Raw genomic sequence first — 12,624 nt, forward strand, 5'->3', positions numbered from 1 at the left:
TTCCCTTAAAACGAGAATTACTTCGTAGAAGATGCTGATTTTTCAACAAAAATAAAAATGAATACATCTTGGTGGCTCTTATGACTACGTAAAATGGTGGTGCAGTCTCATTAAGGGTTGCGGGTGTCACGTGCCACCTAAATAAGTTTGATTTAAGTTTCCTTCATTTACCTGGAGGTATTCAAGTTGAGCAGTAACCCTGGCATTGGTTTTGCATGCCTTCTCGAGAGCATCTTCTTCTTCAGCAAAAAAAATTGCATTCTCATCAATTTTCTCATCAGAAAGCCTTCCCCAGGCACTTTTCGAATCCTTGATACTGCTGATACACAGCTTGTTGAAGCAATCATCTATTACTTCATCGGTGATTTGGGCTGCGGTATTTGCGACTGTGCCATCACTGAAGCAATTGTCACTCACGTCTTGTAATGTCAGGTAAACAGTATTTGCCTTGGTGTGCAAGGTGAGCAAGCTGAAGGGATGTTCCTTCCAGACGCAAACCATGTTCTTCCTGGTCTTCTGCAGCACGTCTACTATTTTTAGATTAGTTAATGTGTACTGGAACAGAGCCAGAAAGACGTCGAGGTCTGACTCATTCTCGAAAGCTAATGGTTTCTGGATCTTCTGTACATACCAGTTTTGTACACTCGTTTCGTTAACTGAGCCAACTGCATCGCTCCCTACCAAACAGTACTTCAGTAAATTAAGCTGAAGACACAAGCCAGATACATTAGCTGGATCAATCTCCGACACAACTTCAATGAATGTGCTCCCTTGGTAACTAGCATTGGTTTGCAGGGATCCCAAGCTTTGGACACTTTCTGTAATAGTTTTATTTATATGTCGAAGGTGTTTGATATCGATAAGATCACAAGAGTTTAGGAACACGAAGCATTTGGAATTTGCATCGTGCGTGCGTGAAGAGCACTCTTCTGATTCATTGGCATTGAGTATTATCTTTTTGAAGACGGGTTTCTTTTCTGGGACACAGCCAAGCTCTTCAGGACTTTTTAGGCCACTTCCGCTGGTTACTATGACGTACAACGTTATCTCTTTGCCGGAAATCAGCACGTGGTTGGTAGCGACAAAATAAGACAAAAGCCCACAATAATCCTTGTAACATTCTGACTCATAGTCATCTTCATTCTTTCGTCTAGACAAATAGGAAACCAAAGATACGCAAATATCGTCAAGGCTTGTGTGAGCATGTCGTAACAACGCCGTTTTCAAGAGAGAACAAAGCGCTGCCAAATGACACGATCTGTAGTCGGACAGAAAACTGATGACTGATTTGGATACGGCGTTTTCGTTCACATCATCACACAATGATTCTATTTTAGCCAGTTGGTTTCGTATGCACGTTTCGGCCTTCTTGTCCGATTTCACTTGTTGAGATAGGAAAGCACATATACATAATGTGCTTATAAAAGCCACCGTTGGGGTTTGAGTTGACAATACAAGCTGCTTCTCTGATGCATACATATCAGCAAAACTCTTTTCATCTGACATCAACAAGGTATTAAGCTCCCTTAACAAGCTCTCGCGATCGCATTCGTTTTGGGGAACTTGCAATGCATATTCAACACAAACGTTAGTGACAACTTTAAGCCGAGAAATATCATCTTCCTCCAATGCCAGCGAAGCCTTCTCGATCACTAGAGTTGGGAAGAGCTCCTCTTTTGTCTTTTCAAGAGACATGACCAGGGGGTGCTCTTTGAAGTGCATCTCTTGGCAAACTCGAATAGCCGTGTGCAGCAGCTCTTTCGATTTCGACCTTTCTCCATTGTAAGAAAGAATGCGACTAATGTCCTCTGTATAAATGACAGAGAAAGGCTTCAATGAATCGCTCTCGATTATCTTCTGGATCTTCAAGCTATCAATATCTCTCGGGTCTATCAATTCTCCCGCCTGTTTTCGTTTTCCTTGAAGGGTAAGAATTCGAGCAAGGCGAACAGAGACGACCAAATGTAGTTGATATTCAATATCGGAACCATGAATAACATGTTGCAAGGCTTCAACAATATTCCCCAAATTTCCACTGAGGAGACAAGCTTCTGAATAGTTTATGACCACATTAACCAAATTCTGTTGTGTGACTGAGCTCTGGCGAGCAGTATTTCTTTTCCCTTCTTCATATAAATGTCTAAATATAGATAAAGCTTCTTCGAAATTACCATTTTGTAGTTCCATACAAGCATAATTATTATTTAAGATAAATTTAATATTTACTATGTCTGTGAAGTTATCTGTCTCTAACGTAACAGGGTTTTCACAATTCATTTTTCGTATGGTATTTTTCAACGTCCTTATAGCCGTAACGTCGTTCTTGCCAAAAAAGTAGCAACAAGCGATATTGTTCTCTATACTTGCTCTTAATAAAGTTTCATCGGGTGGTGAAGATTTCAGGACATGGTGAAACATCGTTACAGCACCAATGAAATCACCAGAATTTGCAGCTTTGAATCCTGTATAGTAGTAGTAATTTTTAGAAGCGTCATGTAATTTCTCAGCGATTACTTTCAGATCATAAGAAATGGGGATATAAAGGAAGTGTCCACAATGACATAACTCTTTTACCAGAGATGGCCACAACCAAATATCTGAAAAATACAATTTCCAAATGGTTTAATTTTTAGTTTGGCTCAAATTACGTCAAACAATATAATTCAGAATATTTTATACCCGGTGTTTATAATTAAATACACCCAAAGACAACAAATACCGTGAGTAAATTCTTTTCCTGATCTAGCAAATAGACCTTATCTCCACTCCCTTGAGGAGTGACCTCAAACAATGGCTTCAAGACGTGCCCGGGGGGGGGGGGGGGTACTCCCATATATGGACTATACAGGGATGATCCGCTGAACAGGGTATGGTTTCTCAAGCTTCTTGTCATAAACAGGGTATGCAATTTCACTCAAGTTCCAAGTTCTTCCTGAGTTTCTTGTCATATTCAGGGTTTCTACTTTCTTATTGACCGAAACTGGTTATCATGGTCGTAAAAAAAAAAACGATACGCGAGATGACATGATAATTGAAACAGGAACTCAGTGCAATAAATTATATCTTTTGTCATAAACAGGGTCTACAAATTTGAGTTTTTTTGTTATAAACAGGGTACCCCTTTCAGAATCCCAGCGGAACACCCCTAGCTAAATTCTGGCGGAGTACCCCCCCCCCCCCCCGGAAAGACGTGGTTGGGACCAATTATTTCGTTCACTCAAGCGAACTCGGAAGATCTATTGTGTGGAAAGATCTAAGTGCTAGCTGTTATGAGTACACAACTCAGTAAATCTAAACTCATAGTAACCACACAACCCAACCAACTTACACTCTGCCATCCTCAATACAACCAATGATTTTTACTCACATCTATAGACCCCTTGCATGTGACGTCAAAACAGCTCAATTTGGAGGACAAAACAAAAGAATTCCAATCTCCTGTGAATTGGAAACTTATTGATATGTCCTCCAAATTGAGCTGCCTTCCGACGTGCTGCAAGGGGTCTATTTCAAGTTATGCATTAAGCAATTAAACCCCCCGTCCCAACCCAGGTGGCATGGCAGGGAATTAATGCAGCGAGATCGGGGATTTAACACGCATTTAACAGCGGTAATGCACAGGAGACGGGGAATCTAACGAGTACTAGCTGCAATAAGCAGGACATTTAAAGCGGTGATCTTAAAGTTCAGTTTAGACCAAAGAAAGTCAGCAATGGCTGATTTCGAAGGGGTGGGCGCCAAGAAAGAAGATAAGGCACAGATTAATACCAAATCACTAACCCCTGGTACTCAGTCTATTTTGTACGAAAGAACGGGTTTCGATTTCCGTGTGGAAATAGATCTGATTCAGCGTAAACATTTGGGATATTTTACCCTGACAATTTGCAAAAAAAAGATAAAAAAGAGGCGTTTCTGAACATCAACTACGTAACCAATCGTAAAGGACACACTTTTCTCAGTGTTTTAGAAAGTGGAAGCAGATGTCAATCATTAAAGGGCACACTATCCCTGAGTAATTATTCTCAGTGTTTTGGTTATACATAGTTCTTGATTTGAGTGTTGCGTCTAGAAGTCGTAATGTTTTATACTTTTGATATGTTAATAACTGAAGTCATTTGTCTGTGTATTTGTTGTAACCATAACATGTAATAACACTAAATGCTGGCCTTTATGAGAAAACGATTTTACAATAACCATCACGTAAACCATAAGTTGAAATACTATTTGTGTGAACCATGATTTCAATTTTAAATATTTAATGAAGCCTTCCATGATGTTACCATTGTATTATATAAACAGACGCAACACTCAAATTAAAAAATATTTTACCATTCAAAAATTCACTTCAGTTCAGACATTCTCACCTATTGATATAGCAGAGTGTTCATATCCTTGTTCTTCTTCAAATCTTCGGGGCTTCACTACCTTTATTGCATCACCCGATTGCTCTGTCTCACTAGACGGTAGTTGTTCCTCCACATCTTTAAGATCACCTTTTGATCTATCATAGTGTTGTTTCTCTTCTGTTTCTTCCCCTATATCAAATCTTGTGTCATTCCCTTCTTTTATTGCATCACCCGATCGCTCTGTCTCACTAGACTGTAGTTGTTCTACCTCTACATCTTTAAGATACCAATCCTTTAACTTCTCTACGTTTCTTTCGTCCTCATCTGTTATTGGAGAAGTAAGGTTTTCACGTACACTTTTCTCCCAAGCGGCCACTGCTTCCTTATCAGTACCAGAGTAGTCCCTCACAATTCTTGTTAATGAACTTACAATTTCTTTCGAGGAGCAATTAAATTCTTCGTCTGTAAGTTTCGCTGCCTTTTCGTTTCCATGTGAGTATAACTCGTTTCGATAAAACTTAATTCTTACTACATCTGCAGACAAGGACAAATCATCGTCATTGGGTAAAGCATTCCATCCCGTTGGCGGAGGCAGAATATTGCACTTTTCTTTCAAAAGTGTGAAAATCAAAGTAATATCGAAATCGAAGCACTTTTCTCTTGAAGGTGTGACGTTTGGTGGTGGAGGGCCCTTTTCTTTTAAAAGTGTGTGAGGTGAAGGGGTATTCAATACTGTTGAGCAATCAATCGTTGGGGGGCAATAAACGCAAAACAGCTTTATCAAAACAGGCGTTCCTTCACAGATCAGCAGTCTTGCTATTCTCAGATAATTCAGGCACTCTTTGTCATGATTGAAAGATCCTGCCATATGTTACCAATAATAAGTGAAGAAGATTAAGTCCACTTCGTATAAGTCAACTGAAAGAAAGAATTACAATTCAAACTAATAAGTATATGTAATAGGACTCCATGAAAGGAAAATTCCGAGGACTGACAAAATTGGATGAGGCCGTAGTATAGGCCGAGTCCAAATATGGCAGTCAGAGGAATTTTTTGAGTCTAATTATTTCTTGATTAGGGAGCATAAAATCCCATTACCTATTAATTATATAGCTGCCTAATTAATCCCATATCAACAAGACCTGTACAGTTAAGAAAATAATTGGACAGTTACCTATATGGGATTAATGAGAAGCTGTATGATTATGATTTTAAATTGGCATAGCTCAGAACTCGAACGTAGTACAAGCCTGTAAAATTATTTCGTAAGTCATCTCACAAAGAACAGTGTTTTTTAAAAAAGTAGAAATACATAAAGAGAAGTCAAATAGTATAAGTTACACATATTTAATTTTGCCCCAAAAACGTGCCATACACTGCTACGTAGGCTATTATCTCCGACTGACGTTTATTGAAATAGCTTCAAAAATTATGAATTAGCCTCTAATTTATATTTATATTTATCAACAATATTTATTTGGCAGTGGCTATTCGTACGTCAACTGTACGGCGACTTGTATTTGCTATTCGTATGGCAGTGGGACTTTGGTTCTCAAGTCTTGTCACACGACCATACATTTCTTTGTAAATCATACCGCTTTCAAAATAGTTTACTCCCAAAATATTGAACATATTACTCTCAAATTTTCAGTAGTTCATGTTTAGTTTGAGTCATCAAAACAAGGCTAAGCCCGCAGGGCTTCGAATTCAAAATGGAGGCCAAGCAGTGAAAAGACCTGGGAGCTTAGTTTTTTTTCAAGTTTTACGTTTTTATTTTTAAAATAATTTGAGAATACTACATGCAAGAGTAGCGGGGGAAAAGAACTATGCAAAGGCATTAAATATAGTTGTGAAAACTACGTCCGTGGCATAAAACGTAAGCATTTATGTAAGGCGATTTTATATTAGAACTACCAGTATTTATGTGATTGATATTTCTTATTTTGTGCCTTTGATTTAAATTATCCTGAAATCATGAACAATTAGAACTTTTCCTTTTTGAGTTTCCAATGTAGACAACAAGAAATATACAATTTTTTCAGAGCACAGCTAAAAAGATGTTGACAGAGAATCAGAAACAAGATGAGGTTGGGAAAGAGGTGCAGGTTTGCTATAGCTCCCACACATCTTGCTAAAATCCACTAAATTTTCCAAACACCCTATACTAGTCTGTAAATTATCGAAATAGAACAAAAATATGAACATTCAATATCAGCAGGGAACCATACTTGTAGTATCTTTTTGCATGATTGTTGTTTTTCTTATTTTAAGACCTTTTCAATTTTGACGCAAATACAAACGTACATGTAGGACTTAAACTTAATCCACCAATCCCGCATTCGTTGTTCTACTTCCCTAGTTGTTGTTGATACATCGTTCAAGATAAAATGAGTTTTAGATATACAGCATGGAACAGACACCTATTGCTGAAAATCGTAAATGTCTGTCTTAATATCAATGCATTCTAAAGGTACATTAAGAAAAAATCGATAACCTTAATGCATATTAAGAATCGATGCATAAAGGTAAATTAAGGGAAAAAATTGATTATTACTAAAAATTCTTTATGGATTCAAGTTTGTTGGTCGGACATTCTGTATTTCATTGGGAAAACTACCCATTGTTTGGGTGGACACTCAAGCTAAGTGGAGATCGGTCTATAATAGTGGGTTTTGTCTTCATTTTTCTCACTACTATGACCTGTATATGTAACACCTTCCAAAAATCTTGGAATGTACTCCTTTATGTTAGACTGTGCTGTCTAAGATACTTTTCCACTTGCACTCATTCTTTTAAGGCAGGGTTATTTTTTTGAGTGTTATAGGTCATATCAATTTATGTAAAATATTTTGGGGGAACAACAATTTTTCTGCAGAAGTAAAACAAGCAGATATAAAGTGAAAGGCATTAGCCCTCAACCCCCCTCCCCTCCCATTTCTAAGTGCAGTCAAGCTTTTTGTGAGTAAACTATTCTTCAGGATTGAATAATATTGTGACTTGTAACTTGTGTATATAATTGTTGTAAAATAATAACATGTTTTTCACTAAAACATAAATAATGCTTGTATGGTAGCATATGGACTGACTGATAAAGAAATGAAATGAAGTCTTTAAAATAAATTAAAAACAGGTCAAAAGTATTAATCAATTTGTCCCATTTTCCCTGTCAAAGCAGGTTAGTTACAGCTAATACTTTTATGCAAAAATTCATCTTGTGGCTCTGTCAACATCTTTTTTTAGCTGTGCACTAAAAGAAATTGTATATTTCTAGCTGTCTACATAGGAAACCTGAAAAGGAAAAGTTCTAATTCTTCATGATTTCAGGATAATATGACTGCCGCTTTCTTAACATGGAATCTCTAGTACGTACTGGAGGAAGATATCTCTAGGATGCCTCTGCATGGGATTGTATACACTTTTGATATACACGAGTGAGGGGATTATGTTTTTCTTGGTGAAACATTAGCAGTAGCCTTTTAAGCGTACTCTATAACTTTCTGGTAAAATTATATCTGATAATTTAAATCAAAGGCATAAAATAAGAAATATCAATCACATAAATACTGGTAGTTTTAATATAAAATCGCCTTACATAAATGCTTACATGCCACAGACGTAGTTTTCACAATTATATTTAATGCCTTTACATAGTTCTTTTCCCCCGCTACTCTTGCATGTAGTATTCTCAAATTATTTTAAAAATAAAAACGTAAAACTTGAAAAAAAACTAAGCTCCCAGGTCTTTTCACTGCTTGGCCTCCATTTTGAATTCGAAGCCCTGCGGGCCTTGTGTTTGGCTTAAGGTGGCTGCCTACTTTTGAACGTTCGATTTGAGCCCACGATGTGCGTGCGCTCAAAAACCGCTGAAAAATCTACAAGATTTTATTGAAGAACCATGCGCGTTTTGAGCTTCAACAGGGCAAAACCCTCAAATTTTGCACGGGACTCTATATTTTTTGATAGCTCATTCGAAAAAACTCCTAAAAATCTAGGTTATATCAACATTTTAGGAAAAGTTTAAATCAGGAACACGTGAAAAAATAGATTTTTGTAGGGATTTTTGTTCGACTTTATGAGATTTTTTAAGAGCACTGAAACTACAAAATATGACAAATCAATGTATCTCTCTTTCTTTTCGTCGAAAATTTCCATGTATTATTGTAGAAGGATTGACTAGCCTTCGTTCGTGCAATCATATAGTCTGCAAATAAACTATTATCTTTTGAATCTTAATTTTTTTCTTATCACTTCCGGTGGCAGCAATTTTTACTCCAAAAACTCGTGCGTAGGCTTCCATTAAATGCTGATTATCTCAAAAACAAGCTCGGGACACCCTATTTTTCTTTCCAGATTTGGAATCAGCATTAAATTTCAATTCGGAAAATCGAAGTTTTAAAAAAAGCTTAAATCAATTTCCAAAAGTAGGCAGTCACCTTAAGTACATCGAAATATTGTCTAAAATAATCTTAAACATGAATATTTTTCATATTGATAAAAAGATTTGAAGTTGCAAAGGTGAAAGTACTTTTTTTTTCTGCTTTTGCACAAAAGTAGGTAAAATTTCAATTTTGGACAAAAACACAAAATCAAAAAAGAAACTACTCAGAATTATTTTTATTTTTGAAATAGTACATTCAAAATTATCTTAAGTGTTTACAAAACATACCAAGCAAATAAAAAACTGGGGTCGCCATGCGTTTTTTGGAGTTATGATTTTTTGAATATCAGATTTCAAGCTTTTTTCCAGCGATGGTTACAAATTTCCTCCACCCCTCCCCTGAGAGACGTGGTTGAGCATTGCATTATGGGATGGTAAACATGGCGGACTACTGGAAGAAAACGATCACTAAATTGTTCTAGGGAATGCAATAAGAAAACCTTGTAGGGATAACTGAGAATTGAATAAAGACTCAAGATTTTCATAGAAGAAACTAAGTGAGTTTTTCCCGAGCAAACGGAGTTCAAAACTTCGTGTTCGCATTGAATGTAAAACAACAACTACCAAGAGTCCAAACTTTTTTTCGTCGATCAATTTATGAAGTTTAAGTGGCTCTTTACATTCACTAAGCCCTCTTTCTAACTACTCCATCAGGTAATCTAACTCAATAATTCGCCTTCCTTCAATTACTATTTTGCGTTTTTTCAAGTTTCTCCGCCGCTTGTGATCTTTTTCGTCTAGTTTTTGTCTTCACCGGTACTCTATTTCTGACAAATCTACCATCTTGTCGTCGTTTTCTCCTTTTCACAACATTCATTTTCATTTTCATAGTACAATTAAACTATCCCATACAGACACCCATGAAATTGCTATTTTTTTTAATAAAAAAAAGATTACAACAATGATCACGCATTTATTTCGTTTTGTTGTTTATATTTTTGAAAACATTGGAGTTCCTGTGGATTACTTAATGTGCGCAGTAAAAGTGCGCGCTGACAACTGTACCCACCATCCTTAAGGTAGTACCGGATCTTCAAAATTATTCAATGAATTTTTTTTTAAATTCTGTCATTTGAAGTTCATTGTTAGGGTATTCAATTTGAATTTCTCGAATCAATTTAACAAAGAAAAACAGAAAACTGTTTTAAACTATAGGTGTTGAGTCTAGAAAACATATCTAGTTAAAAGGAGACTCTGCTCGCATGGTTCCCTGCTAGCAGAGTCTCTCTTCTCTTTCTCTCCCTTCTTTCAGGCAGGGAAGAAGGAGACTCTGCCGATGTAGAGCGTTTCCTTTGATACATCGCCGTCCACGATCGTGGACGAACAAAACCAGTTTTAAAACCGGTTTTTAACCGATTACATGTATTATTGCATGGCGCACAGGGTTAATTTTTAGCGAGATCTAAAATGCTTTTTAAGGCCAGACTTGAATCTTGTTAAGTCGTGTACCCTCCTCAATATTAGTACTGAACATAAGCGGTCAGAAAAAGAGAACTAGGAATTATAAACGGCTAACACACGAAAGACAGCGCCTTAGCTTTCACTTTTAATGTCCGTGGCATAAAATAATTGGTTTGAGGCGAGTCGTTTGTGAACGATCTGTTTGGTCAAAGCGAGGAATAAGGATAGAATATCTATAGACTGTAACATTATACGGTTACCATTTCGCTACATGGTCGATTGTATGGTAGACGTACCTCATAAATTTCGATCTTTTTCCTTGTTAGAAAGCCTTGTGTTTCAACGATATCTTTATCGTCAGCAAAATCGTTGACAGACGACGCTGAGAAGGTATCTGACGGCTATCTGACGGAAATCGATTAGCCAATCAGATTGCGAATCGTTCTTAGTCGTGGTTAGCTTACTGGTGAGGAAAAAAATCTAAATTCAAAATATAACCACGCAGAGCGAAAGAAGTGCTATTTCTCAATGATCGGGTAAAATTTCGAGGCTTTAGTTCATGTTTCAATGATTTTATTGAAATCGTTGATAAATCTCCATACATTTCCTTATAACAGGACACCACAGAAACCAAGCTTGGGCTACCTGTGGTTGACATTCGAAGGATTCAAAGTATTTCGCTCGATTTCATATTTTTTTAGATACTCAACTTAGCTGGTAAAATCAGTAATAGTTCTTTTATTTTATTTTCCTTTTAAAACCTAGTTTTTTGTCGTTTTGTTGAGTTTGGAAGCGAATTCTGTGATGAATTGTCTGAACTTCAATCACGAAAGACTGCTTCGACTTTGATGGAGTCCCGGAGTAGTCAATCGTTAAAAATCGATATCGATTTTGCCAATCGATAAATCGTTAACAATCGATACCGCTGATTTGATTGATATCGATTGTATCGATCAATCGTTAAAAATCGAACTCACACTAAAATTTTGTATCGATTTTTATCGATTGATTGATTATATACATACATGTATCGATTTTTTTCGATTTATGCCTTGAACAATTTCTATCAATGATCGTACGAGGGTCGTGTGGCTACGGATTTACACCACCGGCAATTACTCTTTTGTAACCATAGCTTGACACAAACTAGGAGTTTGTTATAGTCATCAGTGAACAGACAGCAAAAGTACTTGGATAATTAGCTGCCTGATCTACATATTATTACTTGTGAATTAATAGTTATAAAATCTATTGCACTATCATCGATATTTTCGAATACTTTCCGTGAAATAAAGCTGATTATATGATTGTACTCATTATTGGATCGAATTAAAGCGGTCAAATCTTGATCGATAAAAATCGATTAAATCGATAAAAATCGAACTCACACCAATATTTTTTATCGATTTTAAACGATTTCCTATAAAAATCGATACAGATCAGCTGATTTCTATCGATTTTTATCGATTGACTACTCCGGGTGGAGTCAACTGTGTGTCAAGTATAGAAAGAAGATCTATTTGCAAACGATTTCTCTGTTTTCAATTTAAAAGGCAGGCTGTGTGTTTTATTCCAGGAATCATTCGACCTACGAGCTCAAAACTAAATATACAAGAAATATTTAGTAATACTAAATAGCACAATTTCATGCAAATTCCATTGTTTTCTATTGTTTTATTATCACTATTTTGTACTATTTAGTAATTAGTGTTTCACGGATTAATTGTTTGCGCTCTGCAAGATCGGAAGATTAAAATGCATGCGTTTCAGAAATTTATATTCTTCATTTTATTACTATTAATAACAAAATCAAAACTCAAATAAACTCATATGTACCTGGTATTTAATTGTAGTGGTTTTCAGAGCCAAAATACATTTAAAAAATAGCAAAAGTGATCAGAATCGGGTCAGCTTGCAAAATAATTTTAAAGTCGAACAGGCGCATAGTTCTTTTAAACACTAAGCGTGTTCAATCGATAACCATCGATATCGGAAAATCGATCCATGAATCGATATCGATCGATATAAATCTCTTAGTTGGTATTGATTGTATCGACCTCAATTGATAAAAATCGATACTCACACATTTTTCTAAATCAGATTATCGATTTATATCGATTAGTATCAACGAATATCGATTAAAATCGAAATATATCGATTAGCATACATCTAAAATGAAAGCGGTTGAGCGCTGCCCTGACTGGCACAACGACACCTACGGATCACATAACTCAAACTGATTCAGACACTGTACTGATAATGTGGTAATAATTTTGAGACATGCTAATGTAATAGCTAAGGCATAATGTACAAAATGTCATTGGTTTTTGCAATATGACAATCAATAATTAACAATTATTCGCCGAAGGTGAAATGAATATTCCCTGATATTCACTGAGGTTGAGGCAAATAATTGTTTTAGTATAAATACACAGGTGA

At 36.2% G+C, this 12,624-nt stretch overlaps 1 protein-coding gene across 4 annotated transcripts in view; it reads right to left on the bottom strand.

The window, feature by feature from the left end:
* LOC116299220 (uncharacterized) overlaps positions 1 to 12,624 on the bottom strand; it is a 28,408-nt gene that overhangs the window by 11,557 nt on the left and 4,227 nt on the right. For 3 of the 4 annotated variants that reach the window (XR_016121572.1, XM_089039268.1, XM_089039270.1), the window contains 2 exons: positions 4,365 to 5,264; positions 172 to 2,597 (listed from right to left, as the gene is read on the bottom strand). Coding sequence is in view for 3 of the 4 variants with exons in the window: in XM_089039268.1 (XP_088895394.1) it covers positions 172 to 2,597; positions 4,365 to 5,214 (3,276 nt within the window). In the remaining variant the exon portion in view is untranslated. Of the gene's footprint in view, positions 1 to 171; positions 2,598 to 4,364; positions 5,265 to 10,481; positions 10,580 to 12,624 lie in introns of those variants that run through there. The other variant, XM_089039269.1, reaches the window with a different exon arrangement.

This window comes from Actinia tenebrosa, unplaced genomic scaffold (assembly GCF_029948245.1).
Source record: "Actinia tenebrosa isolate PJP-AT-01 unplaced genomic scaffold, QUT_ActTen_1.0 PGA_scaffold6__47_contigs__length_16458017, whole genome shotgun sequence".
NCBI classification, from domain to species: Eukaryota; Metazoa; Cnidaria; class Anthozoa; order Actiniaria; family Actiniidae; genus Actinia; species Actinia tenebrosa.